Here is a 17114-nt window from a genome sequence, read left to right as displayed (position 1 = left end):
GGTATGCTGGCCAGTTTTACCACATCCTTCCTTCCAAGGAGTTAGCATCTTTTAATTTTATGACTGCAGTAACAATCTGCCATAATCTTTGAGCCCAAGAATATAAAGTCTGATACTGCTTCCATTTCTTATTTCTCTATTTCCTAAGAAGTGATGGAAGCAGTTGCCAAGACCTTATTATGTTTTGCTGAAAGCTAGCTTTTATACTCTCCTCTTCCACCTTCATCAAGAGGCTTTTTAATTCCTCTTCACTTTCTGCTATCACTGGTATCATTTGCATATCTGATTGTTGATGTTTCTCTTTGTAACTTTAATTCTGGTTTTTGATTCATTCAACCTGACATTTTGCATGATGCCCTCTGCATACAAGTTAAATAAATAAGATAACGATAGACAGCCTTATCATACTCCTTTTCCAATAAACCAAAGAGTTTTTCGTGTTTGGTAAGTTAGGGGGCGAGTATGATGATCTGGTACTCCCTTTTCTTTGAGTATTTGACACATTTTGTTGTAATCCATACAATTAAAAACTTTAATGTAATCAATGAAGTTGAAGTAAATTTTTTGTGGAACTGCTTTTTCCATCATCCTGGGAGTACTGGCAATTTGGTCTCTAGTTCTTCTACCTCTTCAAAGCTATCCTGCTTTTCTGGTAATTCTCCTTTCACATATTGCTGAATTCTAGCTTGCAGAATTTTAAATTTAATTTGTTGACATGTGAAATGAGCACACTTTTTAAGTAATTTGAACATTCTTTGGCATTACCCTTCTTTAGGATTGGGATTAAACTGATCTTTTCCAAATTACTAGCTACTGTTGAGTTTTCCAAATTTCCTGGCATCTTGAGTGAAGCTCTTTAAAAGCAGTATCTTAGGATTTTAAATAGCTCAACAGGAATTCCAACATCTCCACTAGTCTTATTGTTAGCTCCTAAAGCCTACTTGGCTTCATTCTTCAAGATATCTAGCACATCATATGGTTATCAGTGATGTTAAGATCTTTCTTGTATAATTCTTCTGAGTAATCTACCTACCTTTTCTTAATTTCTTCTGCTTCTGTAAAGTCCATAACATTTTGGGGTTTTCTGTTTATATCCCTAATATTTTACTTCATTAATTTTTATATTAAAATAACTCCAGAAATTAGCCCTACTGAGAAATGCAGGCTGACTCACATAGCCCTAATAGAATAGAGTCTGATATAATGAGATAGACAAAGGGAGATGGAGCCTTTTTATAAGGGTACTGATTTAGGGTAAGTTAAGGGACTGCATTGCCAAAATTCTTTGAGAATCCTACAAGTACCATATATGATATAAGAAATGTGTAAATAGTTTCTTCTTGCTTTTACTCCCAAAAAGAAAAATGTATTTTAAAAAAATCTCAGTGGTCATTTAAAAAAAGATAATGGTCCAAATTATATCTTAGAAATCATTTATATTGTCATCATCACGCTCTCAACCCATCATATCCCTATTTTCCATTGATGACTTTAACCTCCTCTTTGACTAAGAGAAAATGCAGTATTAATTTATTTTTTTTATTTTTTTTTTTCAGTATTAATTTAAATATAAATTTTAAAGTGAAGAGGAAATATTTTTATTCATTCTCTCCTTCCTTTTTCTGTTGGAGAAAAAATGTCCCTCAGCCTTTATATAGGCTTTATATATGTAAAAGCCTAAAAGCCTTCCCTTTTATCCTGCGACTTCATCAAGCTCTCATATCATTTCTTTCTTTCTTTTATTTAATTATAGTTTTTCATTTACAAAATATAACGCTTGGGTAATTTTTCTTTTTCTTTTTTTTTTTTTTTTTTTTTTGCAGTATTTTCTCTTTTATTAAAGCTTTTTAAAAGCATATGCCTGAATAATTTTCTTTTTTTTTTAAGTGTTATTATTATTATTATTATTTTTTTTTTTATTCATTTTTCCACATTATCCCCTCCCTCCCTCCACTCCCTCCCCCCCATGGCAGGTAATCCCATATATTTTACATGTGTTACAATATAACCTAGATACAATATATGTGTGTAAATACCATTTTCTTGTTGCACGTTAATTATTAGCTTCCGAAGGTATAAGTAACCTGGGTAGATAGACAGTAGTGCTAACAATTTACATTCGCTTCCCAGTGTTCCTTCTCTGGGTATAGTTATTTCTGTCCATCATTGATCAACTGGAAGTGAGTTGGATCTTCTTTATGTTGAAGACTTCCACTTCCATCAGAATACATCCTCATACAGTATTGTTGTTGAAGTGTATAGTGATCTTCTGGTTCTGCTCATTTCACTCAGCAACAGTTGATTTAAGTCTCTCCAAGCCTCTCTGTATTCCTCCTGCTGGTCATTTCTTACAGAGCAATAATATTCCATAACCTTCATATACCACAATTTACCCAACCATTCTCCAATTGATGGACATCCATTCAACTTCCAGTTTCTAGCTACAACAAAAAGAGCTGCCACAAACATTTTGGCACATACAGGTCCCTTTCCACTCTTTAGTATTTCTTTGGGATATAATCCCAATAACAGCAATGCTGGGTCAAAGGGTATGCACAGTTTGACAACTTTTTGGGCATAGTTCCAAATTGCTCTCCAGAATGGCTGGATTCTTTCACAACTCCACCGACAATGTATCAGTGTCGCATGGGTAATTTTTCAACAATGACCTCTGCAAAACCTTCTGTTCCAACTTTTCTCCTCCTTCCCCTTACACCCTCCCCAAGATGGCAGGTAATCTAATACATGTTAAATATGTTAAAGTATATATTAAATCCAATATATGTATACATATTTATACAGTTATCTTGCTGTAAAAGAAAAATCAGATCTAGAAAGAAAGAAAAAAAAAACCTGAAAAGTAAAACAAAATGCAAGCAAATAATAACAGTTCTCTCTTTGGGTGTAGCTGATTCTCTTCATTACTGAATAATTAGAACTGATTTGAATTATCTTTTTGTTGAAGAGGGTCACACGCATCAGAATTGATCACCTTATTATTTTGTTGTTGCCATGTATAATGATCTCCTGATTATGCTTATTTCGCCTAGCATCAATTCATATAATTCTCCCTAGGCCTCTCTGAAATCATCCTGCTGGTCATTTCTTACGGAATAATAATATTCCATAACGTTCATATGCCACAATTTATTCAGCCATTCTCCAATTGATGGGTATCCATTCAATTTCCAGTTTCTCGCTATTACAAAAAGGGCTCCACAAACATTCTTGTATGTGTGGGTCCCTTTCCCTTCTTTAAGATCTCTTTGGGATATAAGCCCAGTAAAAACAACTGCTAGGTCAAAGGATATGCAGACTTTGATAACTTTTTGAGCATAGTTCCAAATTGCTCTCCAGAATGGCTGGATTGATTCACAGTTCCACCAACAATGTATCAGTGTCCTAATTTTCCCACATCTCCTCCAACATTCGTCATTATTTTTTACTGTCATTTTAGCCAATCTGAGAGTTGTGTAGTGGTATCTCAGAGTTGTCTTAATTTGCATTTCTCTTATCAATAGTGATTTGGAGTACCTTTTCATATGACTAGAAATAGTTTCAGTTTCTTCATCTGAAAATTATCTGTACATATTCTTTGACCATTTATCAATTGGAGATTGGTTTCATTTCTTATAAATTTGAGTTAATTCTGTATATAATTTGGAAATGAGGCCTTTATCACTCTCATATTATTTCTTCCTTTAAGCATAATATGCTGTAGCCAATTGGTACTAACCAGGTCTCAAAAGTTAAATATTAAATTTATTGCCATAGTCTCAATAGATGACTGTGGAAAACTCTGTGGTCTATATCTCTAGCACCAACTTCTCTCCTGAGATATAGTCCCACTATCCCAATTGCTTATTGATGTTTCCACATATAATACTATTATTTTTCTGAAATTTTATCTGAAACTAAATTCCTTGTTATCTCTCCTACCTCTGCTTCAAAACAAACAAACAAACATATAAAATACCTTCCCCCCCCCCTCCATCTTCAAAATCTCAATTAGGGGCATCAGCATCTTCTCAAGTACTTAGTTTTGAAGTCTCAGCATCATCTTGCCTCTACCTTTTTGATATTCTTTCACATAATTTCTTCTTCACTATTGTTTGCATCTCACCTCCATCCCATCATTTATATTTACTATTTTACTTTCTTAGTTTTAAATTCTCATTTCCTCTTGCCTCGACTATTATTGTTATAATTTCTTATTCTGACCTTCCTGTCTCTCTGTTCTCTCTATCTTACTATTAAGTGTCCTTCCAGTTTACCTTACATACTACTACTGAGCTAATTTTTATTTTAATATTTTTGTATTTATATTGATGCTTTTTGGTTTTTTTTTTTTAATATTATAATCATTTCCCACCTTCATCAAACACTGAATCCTTTGATGTAATAAATAAATAACAATGAGTCAAACTTATCAACAAAGTAAATGCATCTGGTATTATATGCAACATTCTACCCATGCAGTTTCTTCTACCCCTTTTTACTGAAAGATGGGAATGTTTTACTCTCTTTTCTCTCTCTTTTTTAATTTTCCCAGAGAGTAGTTATAATCACTTTACTCTACTACTTACAAACCTTCTGTGATTCCTTAGTATTTGTAAAATAATTAACATTCATAGTAGTTCAAGAGCTGGTCTCAACCAATCTTTCTAACTTTATAACACACTAATGTCCCTCTCAAATCATGCACCCTAGTCAACTTCAACTATTCCCCATTTTTTCATCTGACCTGCACACTTGCATATCTAAACCTTTGCTGTCTCACTTAGACTGTTTCCTTTACCAATAATTCTTTATATGCCATATTTTTCTATCAAAACTCTACCATTCCCTCTTTGACAAGATGCTGCCTAATGAAGCTTTTCTTGTTTCCTTCTTGCTTCTCCCTTTCCTCTTTTCCTTCCCTCACCGGGGGTGGGGGGGAAGATAGAAAGAAAATGTTTTCTGAAGTCAGGAACTGTTGCTTATTTTTTTTCTGGTACTCTTTGCACTAAGAGTTTTTTGTATCTTGTGATAACAAAAATTTAGTTATTTTAACCTGATGGAATCAAATTTAAATTAGGCAAAAAATGTGGCTTTGAGTAAGATATCAGTTAAGAGTGTTTTAAGTTTAATAATACAAAATTGAGCTTAGGTTCCAGATTTAATTTATTTGACTTTCTTATGCCTATACAACCTCCTTACCACCCATAAAATAAAATTTTAATTATTCTTTGTAGTATGTATGAAAAGCATATCAGTTCTATAAATATTTATATTTTGCATGGATAATACTCCAAAATAAAGTAAATATAGATGCTTCCTTCCATAATATGCCTTAACAAAAAATTTTAAACTACTTTTTAGGAATCAAAGTTCATTGATAACAAGTGTAGTTCCTGGTGACTATGATGGAGATTCACAGATGGATGTTCTCTTAACATATCTTCCCAAAAATCATGCCAACAATGAATTATTAGTTGTTATCTTCTGGGGACAAAATCAAACATTAAGTAAGTATATTTATACCCATATACTATATATATAATTTGTCAGTGGATATTGAAGTAAAGCAATATTCCTCCTACTTTTAACCTGAATATAATAGAAGTATGATTCTAATCTTAGTTCACAGATGTATAGTTCTGTGGTTATAGTTAGCTGTGTGTGTAAGATTTAAACAGCAATTATACAATTTCTCTTCCCCCCTCCCCCTCTTCAATGTTCAGGTTACTTTTCTAACTAAAGTGACAAAGGATTATACCTATGGAAGTCTCTCTTTTATATAATCACTTCTCCAGAAGAAAATGGAGATTGGCAACTTTGAGTGTAGAATACAATCAGAGAAAAAAAATGTATTTAAGGAAAGTTTTGTATTATGTGCAGTTTTCTTGCTTAAGTTAATTCTGTTTGATTCAGCAAGCATTTTTTAAGTCCCTGTTATGGACAAGGCACTAAGCTGGGATCTCTAAGTTGTTGCTATTTGTCCTCCATTCTTGAAGAGGACCATGACATCAGAGAGATAATAACATGACATCCAATGGAGTTAAGTGAAGGAAGGTTGTGCCAGGTTACCAGCCTCATTTTCTCTTACAGACCTATCTGGGTCCAGTGAAAAGATATATATCAAGACAACTGGAAATGGCCTTGTCTCAAAGTATTGAGGCATAAACAAAAATTCCTATACTTAAAGAGCTTATACTTTCCTATGAGATTCAATATTTAAACAGATAAGTAAATACAAAATAATTTGAAGAAAGAAACAGTAACAACTAGAGAATTAAGAGGGTCAGAAAGGGTTTTCATTAAGGTAACATATGCTGAACTTCAATGAAATGAGATTCCAAGAAACATGCTCAGCATAGGATACACCCTTTGCAAATGCGTGGAAAATAGCACATAGAGAGTTGAGTTTGTGCAACAGTGGTTGGAACATGAAATATAACAAGATCAATATAAAACAAGTCTAGAAAAATAGATTTAAAAAGCTAGTTTGTGAAAGGTCTTGAAAAGTCATGTTCAGACCAGTCCTTAAGGAAATCTATTGGCAGATACATGGAAAATGGAATAGGGAAAGGAGAGACTAAAAGAAGGGAAATCACTTAGGAGTATATTGTAATCGTCTAGGTAAGAGATGATCAAGCCCCTGAAATCCCTTAGGGTTGCCAAATATGGGAAGTGCAGAGGTATAATTTACAAAACTTGGCAAATGATTAGAAATCAGGAATTAGAATAAAAAGTCAAGGATAGCTCTGAGGTTGTGAATCTTCCTAGATATAGTAATGCTATTGTCCTTGATAGAATTAGGGAAGTTTAGGAAATGATATGGATCTGGGGGGGAAGGTTATAAGGTCTTTTTTATCTATGAGACATCCAACTGTAGATATCTTACCAGCAGTCACGTAGTACTAGAGTTCAGAAGAGAGATTAGAGCTAAATAGGTTTTGATATTATCTATTTGGAGATTGATGTGATTACTTTAAAAAAAAATCTAACTAGAACACTAGGAAAGAGAGCATGAAAAAGAAGAAGGGCCCAGGACAGAGTAATAAAAGAAATTAAACTAAAGATCAATCAGTCATATAATCTAGTGTTCTATTAAACATAAGGATCTCAGCAATTTGATTAAAAACTGTTGGGAAAAAAAAAACAACAAACTGTTGGGAAAATTGAATAGCAATATGGAAAAAATGAAATTTAACCAACTTTAATGAAGTAAGCATCAAATAGACATATAAACTAGATATAAAAGGTCACATCATAAATTTGAAAAACTGAAAGCAATTTCATATCAGATATAGAAGAGTGGATTTTATGTGGGACTTAAAAAGTGAGGGAGAAAATTTTAGGTATGAGGTATATTTAGTGAAAATAAAGTCAGGAAATAGAGTGTTTTATGTGAGGAATAATTTGGGGGCTAGTGCCACTTGACTGCAGACTACATAGTGGGGGAGTAAAATATAAGGGGTTAGAAAAGTAAGAGGGATGCTATGGAAAATTTTGAATAATAAACAGTATTTTTTATTCAATCACGGAGGTTGATAGGGAGCCACTGCAGTTTATTGAGTAAGAGAGATGATATGGTCAGACTTACAATTTAAGAAAATGAATTTAAGGTGAATAGAATAGGGAGAAAGATGTGACAGTGAAACCAACTAGTGAGTTGCAGTAGTCCATGTGTGAGATGATGAGATTCTGCACTAGGGTGGTGGCAATGTCATTAGAGAAAAAGAGGTATGAAGATAAATAGTGCCTAAGACTTGGCAACAGATTAAATATTGGAGATGAGAAATAGTGAGGAGTAGAGGATAATACTTAAGCACTGGTAACTAGGAGGATGGTGGTGTCTCTGATAGTAATAACAGGAAGAGGCAAAAACTTGGAAAGATAAAAAGGGAAGATAAATGAGTTCAATTTTGAACAAGTTGAAATCAAGCTGTCCATATGACATCTAGTTAGAAATGTCTAGTATTTATTTGGAAATATGGGACTGTAAGTCAAGAGAGGGTTAGGGTTGGATAAGAAAATCTGGGAATCTTTTGCAGAGAAAAATGCTAATTAAATCTATGGAAACTGAAGAAATGACTGAGTAAAAAAATTGAAGAGAAGAAAAGAGGGGCCAGGACAGAACCTTGAAGAACATGTACTATTAGTAAACAAAGGCCTCACTTAAAAGAAGTTATACAAAAGAGAATTGAGAAGAAGTAATCAGACATGTTGGAGGAGAACCAGGAGGAAGTAAGTGTCTAACTAACCTACAGAAAAGAGAGTATCATGAAGAGGGTGATCACCTGTGTTAGGAGCTACAGAAAGTCAAGAAGAAAGAGAATTGATTAAAAACCATTAGATTTGACAGTTACTAGATCATTGGTAACTTTGGAGAGTATAATTTGGGTTGAACGATGAGGTCAGAAGCCTTGATGTAGAGATTTAAGAAGAATGTAAGAGGAGAGGAATTGTAGGCAGCTATTGTAAATGAGCTTCTCATGGAGTATTGTAAATGAGTTTCTCATGGACAAAAGGCAGGAGAGATAAGGGACAAAGGTTAGTAGAGATGAAAGAATGAAATGAGCATTTTTTTTTTTTTTTTTTTTGAGGATGTAGGGGATGAATTGTTTGTAGTTAATAGACAATTTGTAGGCAGTAAGAAGGGGCCAGCTTATAGGAAGACATTGAAGATTATTGAGGGAGTGGAGAAAATAGAAGTAATCTGATTGGGAAAATGACATAGAATATGATCCCTTGTACATATAAAGTGGTTTCTTTTGGCAAGGAGAAAGAGCCACTTCCTCAGATGAGATGGGATGAAGCAGGAAATAGCGCTCAAAAACTTCTGAGAGATGTGAAGTAAGAAATAGGGGGAAAGAGTGAGCTTTCAATAAGTAGCCTCAATTTTGGGTCAATATCAGGTACAGTTCTCAGCCTAGATGGTAGGGAATGGGGAAGCCAGATTTGAGGAGAGTTAAGAATATTTAGATAGGTTCCTATGGTAAGTGGAATAATCATTCAAGGAAATGTGAAAATATACTTTGCTGCAATGAAGGTCCAGTTGAGTTTATGCATCATATATTTTTAGTAGACCCAGCCAGCATAGTTTCATTTGGTTCAGCAGCAAGTGAATATAAGCAAAGACAGTAGATGGCAAGAAGTATTCAAGGTTGAAGCTTGGCATGGTAATTGGCAATAGGATAAGGATGCAAGGAATAAAATAGGATGATGTAACTTGAACTGGTTTACCATGGGGTCATGATGGACATGGGAGAAGAGTGGAACCAATGCAAGAATGATGGCCTGGTAAATAACTGAAAGTTTAAGGGATTGAAGGTCACAGTAAGGAGATATGTAGAGAAACAGGGAAAAGGAAGGCGAGAACAGGGTTTGGAGGTTCAAGAAGAGAGAAATAGAATGACAAAAGATTATAATCAGATAAAGAATTTTCAGAGTTGGTGAACATGCATTTATATAGGTGATGGCAAGATCAAAAGTATGACCTTCTCTTTGTGGGGCTTGAGGTAGAGTGGAAGAGTAAATCTTGGGTTATGAGTAAACTGAACTGGGAGCTTAAAGAGGTCTTTGTAGGAGCATCAATATTTATATTGAAGTTCCTTAGTGTAACAGCAGGAGTTGAGGATGAAAAGAAGAAAGTGAGTCAGGTATTAATCTCATTGAGCAAAAGGGAGGAGTGTCTTAGAGGTCAGTATACAACAGTTACCAGAATTTTGATTGCAAATGAAAGGGTACTGAGGAATAAGATTGGGGGAGAACCTGGAAGTGACAGTGTGGAACAAGGCAGATTCCAGCTTCCCTGTCTTGGGGAACAAGACTTCAATGATTTTAAGAAAACAGAAGGATCAAAAAAGGAAAATTTAAAACAAAAGCACATTTGTTACCTGTGGAACAGGCCTCTCAAAGAGCACAGTGAAAGAGGTAGGAAGCTTAAAGATTTAGTGGACAGTGGGGTCGGAAGAAGGACTGAGAATATGGGAGCAGGTAGCATTACAGTGATAACCAGGGATTGTCATTGGGACAGGTGAGGATGATGGGGTGGATGTGTGTTAATCTTTGTAAAATAAGTTCCCATAGATTAATGATTGGTAGAGAGAAAGCAATGGAATGGGAATGTTCCTCCTTGAGCAGACCTAGCAGATCATTGGAATGAAGTGGCAAATCTAAGCAGTGAAGTAGGATGGAATAGTTTCCCTCCTTCTCCATAGGCCCAGTCTTCATTTAAGGGAAATTACATTGGCAACTGTGTGGAAGATAAATTGTTTGGAAAGGGACTTAGAGGAGGGAAATTAATTAGGAAGCTGTTTCAAAAATTGGTGTTGCAGAACTAAATTGAGGGGATGGCTTTGTGTATGGAGAGAAGGGGTCAGCTGTGAGAGATATTGGAAAGGTAGAAACAGCAAATTCTGGCAACTGAACACAAAGATGAAGTTGCAGACCTGGCAGAATAGAAAAATTATGCCTTTGGCAGAGATAGGAAAATTTGAAAGAGGAGTGGGGTCTGAGCAAGAGATCTGTTTTAAATTTTGAGGTGTCTATGGGACACCTAAGTTAGAAATGTTTATTGGGAGTAGGTAATATGTGGCTGAAATTGAGGAGAACTTTGAAAAACTTAAAGGATGATATTTCCTTTTAGAATCTAGTTGTCAAAGTATGTCAGATAACTGATCCTATTAATTTACTTGTTTCTTTCAGATCCTCACAATAAGACTGTTTTCAATAGGACATTTCATGATGAACCACTAATTATGGAGTAAGTATCTGCTATGGTTTCTCTATAATAACTTAAAACTTATTCAAGTAAAATTAATTCTTATCAGATTTGAAATTATGCTGTCAAGTATTGAAACTAAGTGTACTATATTTTAAACTTTTTTATTTTTTTGATTGCAAGTAATGTCACTATCATGGTTTAAATCTAGAATCCCATCATCAAAAGAAAATAAAATGAAAAACAAACACTGGGGGAAAGACAGAAGTAATAGTTACAAAATTAACCATTCATTTACTTTGACCAAATTGCTTATAGAGCAATTCTGAATTTGGGAATAATGCTTTACCAAAAAAAAGTACTAATTCAGGATAATTGTTTTTAGAAAGAAAATTTGGGTTTGTTTCAAATGGGGCTTAGAGGGTAGGTACAGGGTTTTCTTATAAGATGCAGAAAGATCTTGAGGCTAAAATTTAGAAGAGATACTCTTATAATGTAGAACTTTTAAGGCATAATACAAAGCAGATTTCACCAGAACCATCTGGTAAGAGAAAAATGGATCAATGAACACATTAGAGATACTACTTGCTTGCCAAATACATTCAAAATATTATTGTTTGATTAACCAGTAGAAAATAAAAACTTGGAATGCATTTTTCCCCTGAGGCAATTGGGGTTAAGTAACTTGGCCAAGGTCATACAGTTAGGAAGTGTTAAGTGTCTGAGATCCTTGTGACTTCAGGGCTGGTGCTGGAATGCATTTTTAAGCAATGCTGTGAAGAACTGATTAGCAATGAAGTAAGAAATAGATCCATATATATTATACAAGGTATATCAATGAATTCCAACTGGATCAAAGACTTAAGCATAAGAAGTCCTAAAGGAAGGTAGAAAACTGAGATTATGTATTCATCTTAGTTATGGAAAAGAAATAGTGTAGTGAATAACCAGCCACCCTAGAAATCTGGAGGACCAGGATTCCAGTACTGCTTCTGACACATACTAATCTTTGACCTCAGACAAATCAGTTAACCTCTTAAGTGCTTTAGTCAGCTGTCTGGGACAGTAAGATGCGAAGAAGCAGCCAATCTGCATTGGCAGGGGGAAATCTCTGATGTGAATCATGTTCCTTTGCTTATAGAGAGGAAACTGCTTTGTTTCTATTAAATAAGAGTTGTTATTAGAGACAAAGTTGGCATAATTGTTTATATTAAAGTAATAATTTTCTATATAACAATAGCAAATAATACTAATAACTAGCTTTTATTTAAATTTTGAGGTGCAGGTCACTTTACAAATATCACATTTTATCTTTACAACAACTCTGCAAAAGAGATTCTATTATTGTTGCCATTTTACATGAAGAAACTGAGACAGAGGCTAAGTAATTTGCTCAAGGGCCCCTACTTTTCAGATGTCTTAGGCCAGATTTGAAATAAGTCTTTCCTACTCCAATCCCAAAGCTCTAACAGTGGTTAATTTTGAAATAAAAATAACTTGGGAAAAATATTTATGGCAAATATTTATAGCAAATGTGAAAGAAAAAAATTACACTTAAAACATAAAATACTGTTGACTATAATGGCAACTTCTTATTAATAATTTGAAAAGAGATATAGACTTTATAAAAGAGGAGACATAAATTATCATTCGTTACCTGAAAAATAAGCAATCTGTGATAATCAATGGGATAAATATATTAAAAAAAAAAAATAACCCACTACCATCTCATGCACATCAGATTGATAGAAAAAAATTTTTTTAATAGTGAACTTTAGTTTTAGCAGAGATGTGGAGAGAGGCATTTATTTATTATTTGTTAAGTTATAATCTCATATAATACTTTGGGAAAGCAATTTGGAAGTACACAATAAAAGGTACGTAAATCTCTGTATCCTTTGCTCCTCTACTGCCATTGTTGATGATGTACCCTGAAATTGTTATCAAAAAGAAAGATTCAGGATGTTTAAAACAGCCTTGTTTGTAATTTCAAGTAATTGAAGGCAAATTCAATATTCAACAGTAATTCAGTTCAGCATGCATTTGTTAATCTTTAGACAGGCACATTTGTTAACCTTTGGATAGACTCTGTTTTAAGATCTAGGAACACAAAATCAATAATGAAACAGTAGCTGGACAACAATATATAGTAAACTAATTATAAAAATTTAGAAAATAATTTCCAAGAGTAGAGCACATATCTTCTAAAAAGAGTAATTTATTAACAGTAAAACTGGGGTTCCAAAGGCACAGTGGACAGAGTAGAATGAGATGGAGTTGAAGTTGACATAAAAAAAGTAGGAGGGAGTCAGGAAAAATAGTAGTTAGGGAAGAGAGTTTAGCCCAGGCACTCAATTGAATTGAACCATATTAGTAGATGATCATTCTGTTTAGGTAAGCATTGATAATGCTAATTTGATTATTGATTCCCTGAAGAGTAAAAACTTCAGAATATGAAATGAAGTTAAGGTAAAAGGACAGGCCGAATGATAGACCTCTTATTCTTGGTGACCATGATGAGATCCTGGAGCTAATTGGTTTTAAAAGAGTTTCACATATTTAAAGTATTTATCTGCTAGTCACCAGCCAAGCTAATTTTGGCCCAAGGCTTTCTATAGCATGGACTATCTCCCTCAAGATAGAAATCTCAGAGATCTTTGATCTTTGATGTGTCAGATATCACTCAGCAGACTTAAAAGTATTTATTGAGCTCCTACTTTCTAAGAGGCACTGTGCACTTGGGTATATAAAAAATAACAAAAAAAATTTAGTCCCTGCTCTCGAGTTGATAGAGGAGACAACATAAAACAAACTATGTATATCAAGACATCTACAGATGTAAGAGGAAACAGCAACAAGGTAGATAATGAGCATGGAAAGGATTTGTGTACTACTGCGACTTGGCTAGTTATATGTTTTGGGGCTATTTAAATAAATTATGAGGTGTATACATGTGTGTGTGTGTGCATGTTTACCAGACAAATGATTTCCTCTCTTTAAGGTGCTCATGGTGAGGAACTTTTTCCAATATACAGTGACCCTTTTTAGGACCATTTTAGACTTTTAGAGAGTTGTATGTAAGTAGTTTTGCCCAGCATCCAGCACTAGTAGGTGTAATAGGTAGGACTTTAAACCAGAACTTCCTGATTCAGATACCTTCTCTCCATTTTCTTACCTGCTAGCATCTCACAGTTCGTTAATGATGGAGATATGGGGTGTATTCTTATAGATGAGGAGGTCAAAAGAGGTCAGAATAGTGTTGCCAAATTTTAGAAAAAGAAAAAAAGTCTTCAGAGCATTTTTTAAATGCATAGAAGAAATGCAAAGAAGTTCAGAAGGAGACAGGCAAGTAGGAAAGGTTTGAAAGTAAGATGTTGAATCTGTAAGATTTTTTTTTTTTAAAGCAAGTTTACATAATAGAAGCAAGAAAAAGAAGGAAACAGACATTTAGTTAAGTGCCTACTATATGCCAGACTTTACATTAAGTGTTATGACAATGATGATGATGATGATGATGATGATGATGATGATAAATAGCAGGTAATACTTATAGAGTACTTACTATGTGTACCAGGTACTGTGCTAAGCATTTTAAAATTATTATTTCATTTGACCTTCATAAAAATTCAGGGAGGTAAGTAACCCCCTTTTTCACTTAGAGAAACTGAGACAGACAGAGGTCAAGTGCATGCCCAAGTTTATGCCTCTAATAAATGTCTGAAGCTCGACTTAAACTAAGGTTCTCCTTATTCCAGATCCACCACTCTATCTACTTTTTCATCTAGCTGCCTCTAAACAAAGAATAGATATTTAAGGCTTCACATATAACATATGTGAAACATATAATCTTTTTCTTTTCTGCTTTGCAGATAGACATGTTTGTTTAGGTCTTTTTTAAGTTAATTGAATTGAGAATAAACTTTTTTTTTTTTTTAAGTGATCAAGTAATATCAGGAATATGAAGAATCTGGAATGAATTGTAGGAATTAATGCAGAGAAAAATAGTTTTCAACAAACAGTACACAATATAACCATATAAATGAAAAAGTAAAGAAGAATAAACAGACAAATAAACCTTAGCAACGAATAAAAAGTGATATAATTTTGTATATTACAAAGGAAGGAAAAAAGAAAGGAAGAAAAAGGAAAGTAAGGATATTGGGAAAATAATCTGGGATAATAACTATATATATATATATATATATATATATATATATATATATATATATATATATATATATATATATATATATGGAATTTTTTTTTCTGCTGTTGCCTTTCTTTGACTTACCAAGGTCAAAATTATACATCAAGTGAGTGGAAATAATTAATGATTTTAAGGATTAGTCTGATTTAACATTTTTATTTATGACTTGCATGAAGATATTATGTTTATCATGTTTGCAAATGACATGGAGCTGACAAGGATAACTAATTCACTAAGTGGCAAAATCAAAATACAGAATGATCTAAACAAGCTAGAATGAGGGGCAAAATGTAACAAGATGCAATTTCACAGGAATTGCTATAATTTAAGCTTTAAAGATAAGTATTACTTACATCTTAAAAAATCTACAACTGAAGTGAAGGGTTATAGCTATTTATGTAAAAAAGATTTAGAAGTCTAATGGACCAAACACTCAATATTGAATCAGTAGAGTACTAACACCGTCCAAAAAACTAATGTGTTGTCAGCACATATTTAAGGAAGCATAATGTCCAAAACATAAGCAATAATAGCCACATTATAGGCTAAATTAGCTAGGCTATAACTGGAAAATTGTGTTCAGTTCTGGGTAAGATGAGCAAATGAATAAATGAAACATTTATTAAGCACTTACTATGTACAAAACAGTGTGCTGAATGTCAGGCATAAAAATAGAAAAGTATGACAGTCCTAGTGAGCTCTAATCTTCTAATGAAGAAAGAACACATAGAGAAGGTTTCAACTATCAGTCTGATGAAAAAGACCCATAATCCTTAGAATGCAACAGCACAGCCTATGTGTTTGCCTCTTTAATGTGATTTCCACTGTTAAAATCATATCAGCTTTTGATGATGAACTATTTAATGGCGCCAAACACTTTGGGGGAAATTTTTTTTTTTTTTCCTATTCTGCGTTTTCAGTAGTTGTAGTTTAGTACCTGAAGGAGCAATCAGCATACAGCATTTTACCAAGAGTTTGATTTCTAGAATGATAGATAGTTGAGGGCACCAGACTTAAAACAAAGCTATCGTTAAAGCTTTTGGATTCAGATTCCTGGGTTGTCAGCATCAGGCTCTAATGGCAGATGACAGTAAAGGTAGCTGTGCTGGTTTGACTTGCTTGGCACATTTTGCCCCTAATCCTGCCAAGGTGCTATGGTGCTTCAGTTAGACTGGTATATCCCTCTGTGAGTAGAGCTTGGTCAGTAGAAGATCTCTTTGGGAATTATTTTCTTGTATGATGGTTGTAAAAATCTAGAAGCAGAACTAGTAGTCTGGAGGGTGATGCCAGGGTTCTAGTGCCTCTCTTTCTGTTAGTAGCAATTGGTCAGCTGTTGTTGCTGTGATGAAGAGGAAGGTGGGGCTCCTTTCTAATGATTTCTCTCCTCAATGATGGCTACAGGTGTTTGTGGGACATTGCTATTCTTAAGGCACTGGGGTTCAAGATCCTAGTCTATCTCTACTAGCATCTGAAGGAAGATATTGATCAAAAGGGTGGTGGGGATGGGGAGAGCTCCTTTAGGACAGGGACTATCTTTTGACTTTTTCTGTATCTCCAACATCTTAACACAATGCATGACACATAGCAGATGATTAGCAACTAACTTAAATGTTAGTTGATTGCTTGGTTGTTGACTTGATTTGCATAACAAATCCTTCTGTCTTTCAAATAATTTGATGCTTCAGCTGGCTTAGCTTGACTGATCAATGATATTTGAAAAACATCCTGACATGCTAGAATGAAGGGGAAGAGAGATAGAATTTACTTAAGAAGCCAGAAGAACAGCAGATTTCTCCAAATAAATTTAGAAAATATACCAGACCAAATTCTAATGGAGAAATCCAAGACAAAGTAATAGTGAATCATGTTCATTATAGGGAGACTGAGAGATCTGTGGATACAAGAGACAGAGGCAGGCCAGGAGCTCTGCATGTGGACATTCTGGTACTAAAGGAAAGCATAGTACAACATCAAGTGGAGATCCATGATCTGTGAGGGAGTACTCCCAGACACATACTGGGATACTTTGCTGGGGATAAAGTGCCAACTCGCAACTTTGTTATCCACCACCCATTTCCAGGGTCACAGATCCAGAAGAGCCTCCTACCTACCTTCTGACCCCAGTACAGGCTTTGTGTTATACATAAAGGAGCAAATTCAGAAGCAAGAAAATGATGTGTCTCTGAAACCTTTAGG

The 17114-nt window shown here is 34.3% G+C and overlaps 1 protein-coding gene across 1 annotated transcript in view; it reads left to right on the top strand.

Moving 5' to 3' along the window:
- The window catches only part of ITFG1 (integrin alpha FG-GAP repeat containing 1), a 272577-nt gene that overhangs the window by 11740 nt on the left and 243723 nt on the right, over window positions 1-17114 (top strand). The window contains exons 3-4 of the mRNA XM_074293314.1: window positions 5362-5507; window positions 10696-10753. Of these exons, the coding sequence (XP_074149415.1) occupies window positions 5362-5507; window positions 10696-10753 (204 nt within the window). The remainder of the gene's footprint in view (window positions 1-5361; window positions 5508-10695; window positions 10754-17114) is intronic.

Source organism: Sminthopsis crassicaudata, chromosome 2 (assembly GCF_048593235.1).
Source record: "Sminthopsis crassicaudata isolate SCR6 chromosome 2, ASM4859323v1, whole genome shotgun sequence".
Lineage (NCBI taxonomy): Eukaryota > Metazoa > Chordata > Mammalia > Dasyuromorphia > Dasyuridae > Sminthopsis > Sminthopsis crassicaudata.
Note: the sequence above shows the minus strand (reverse complement) of the source record. Positions and strands in the feature narration are given on the sequence as shown.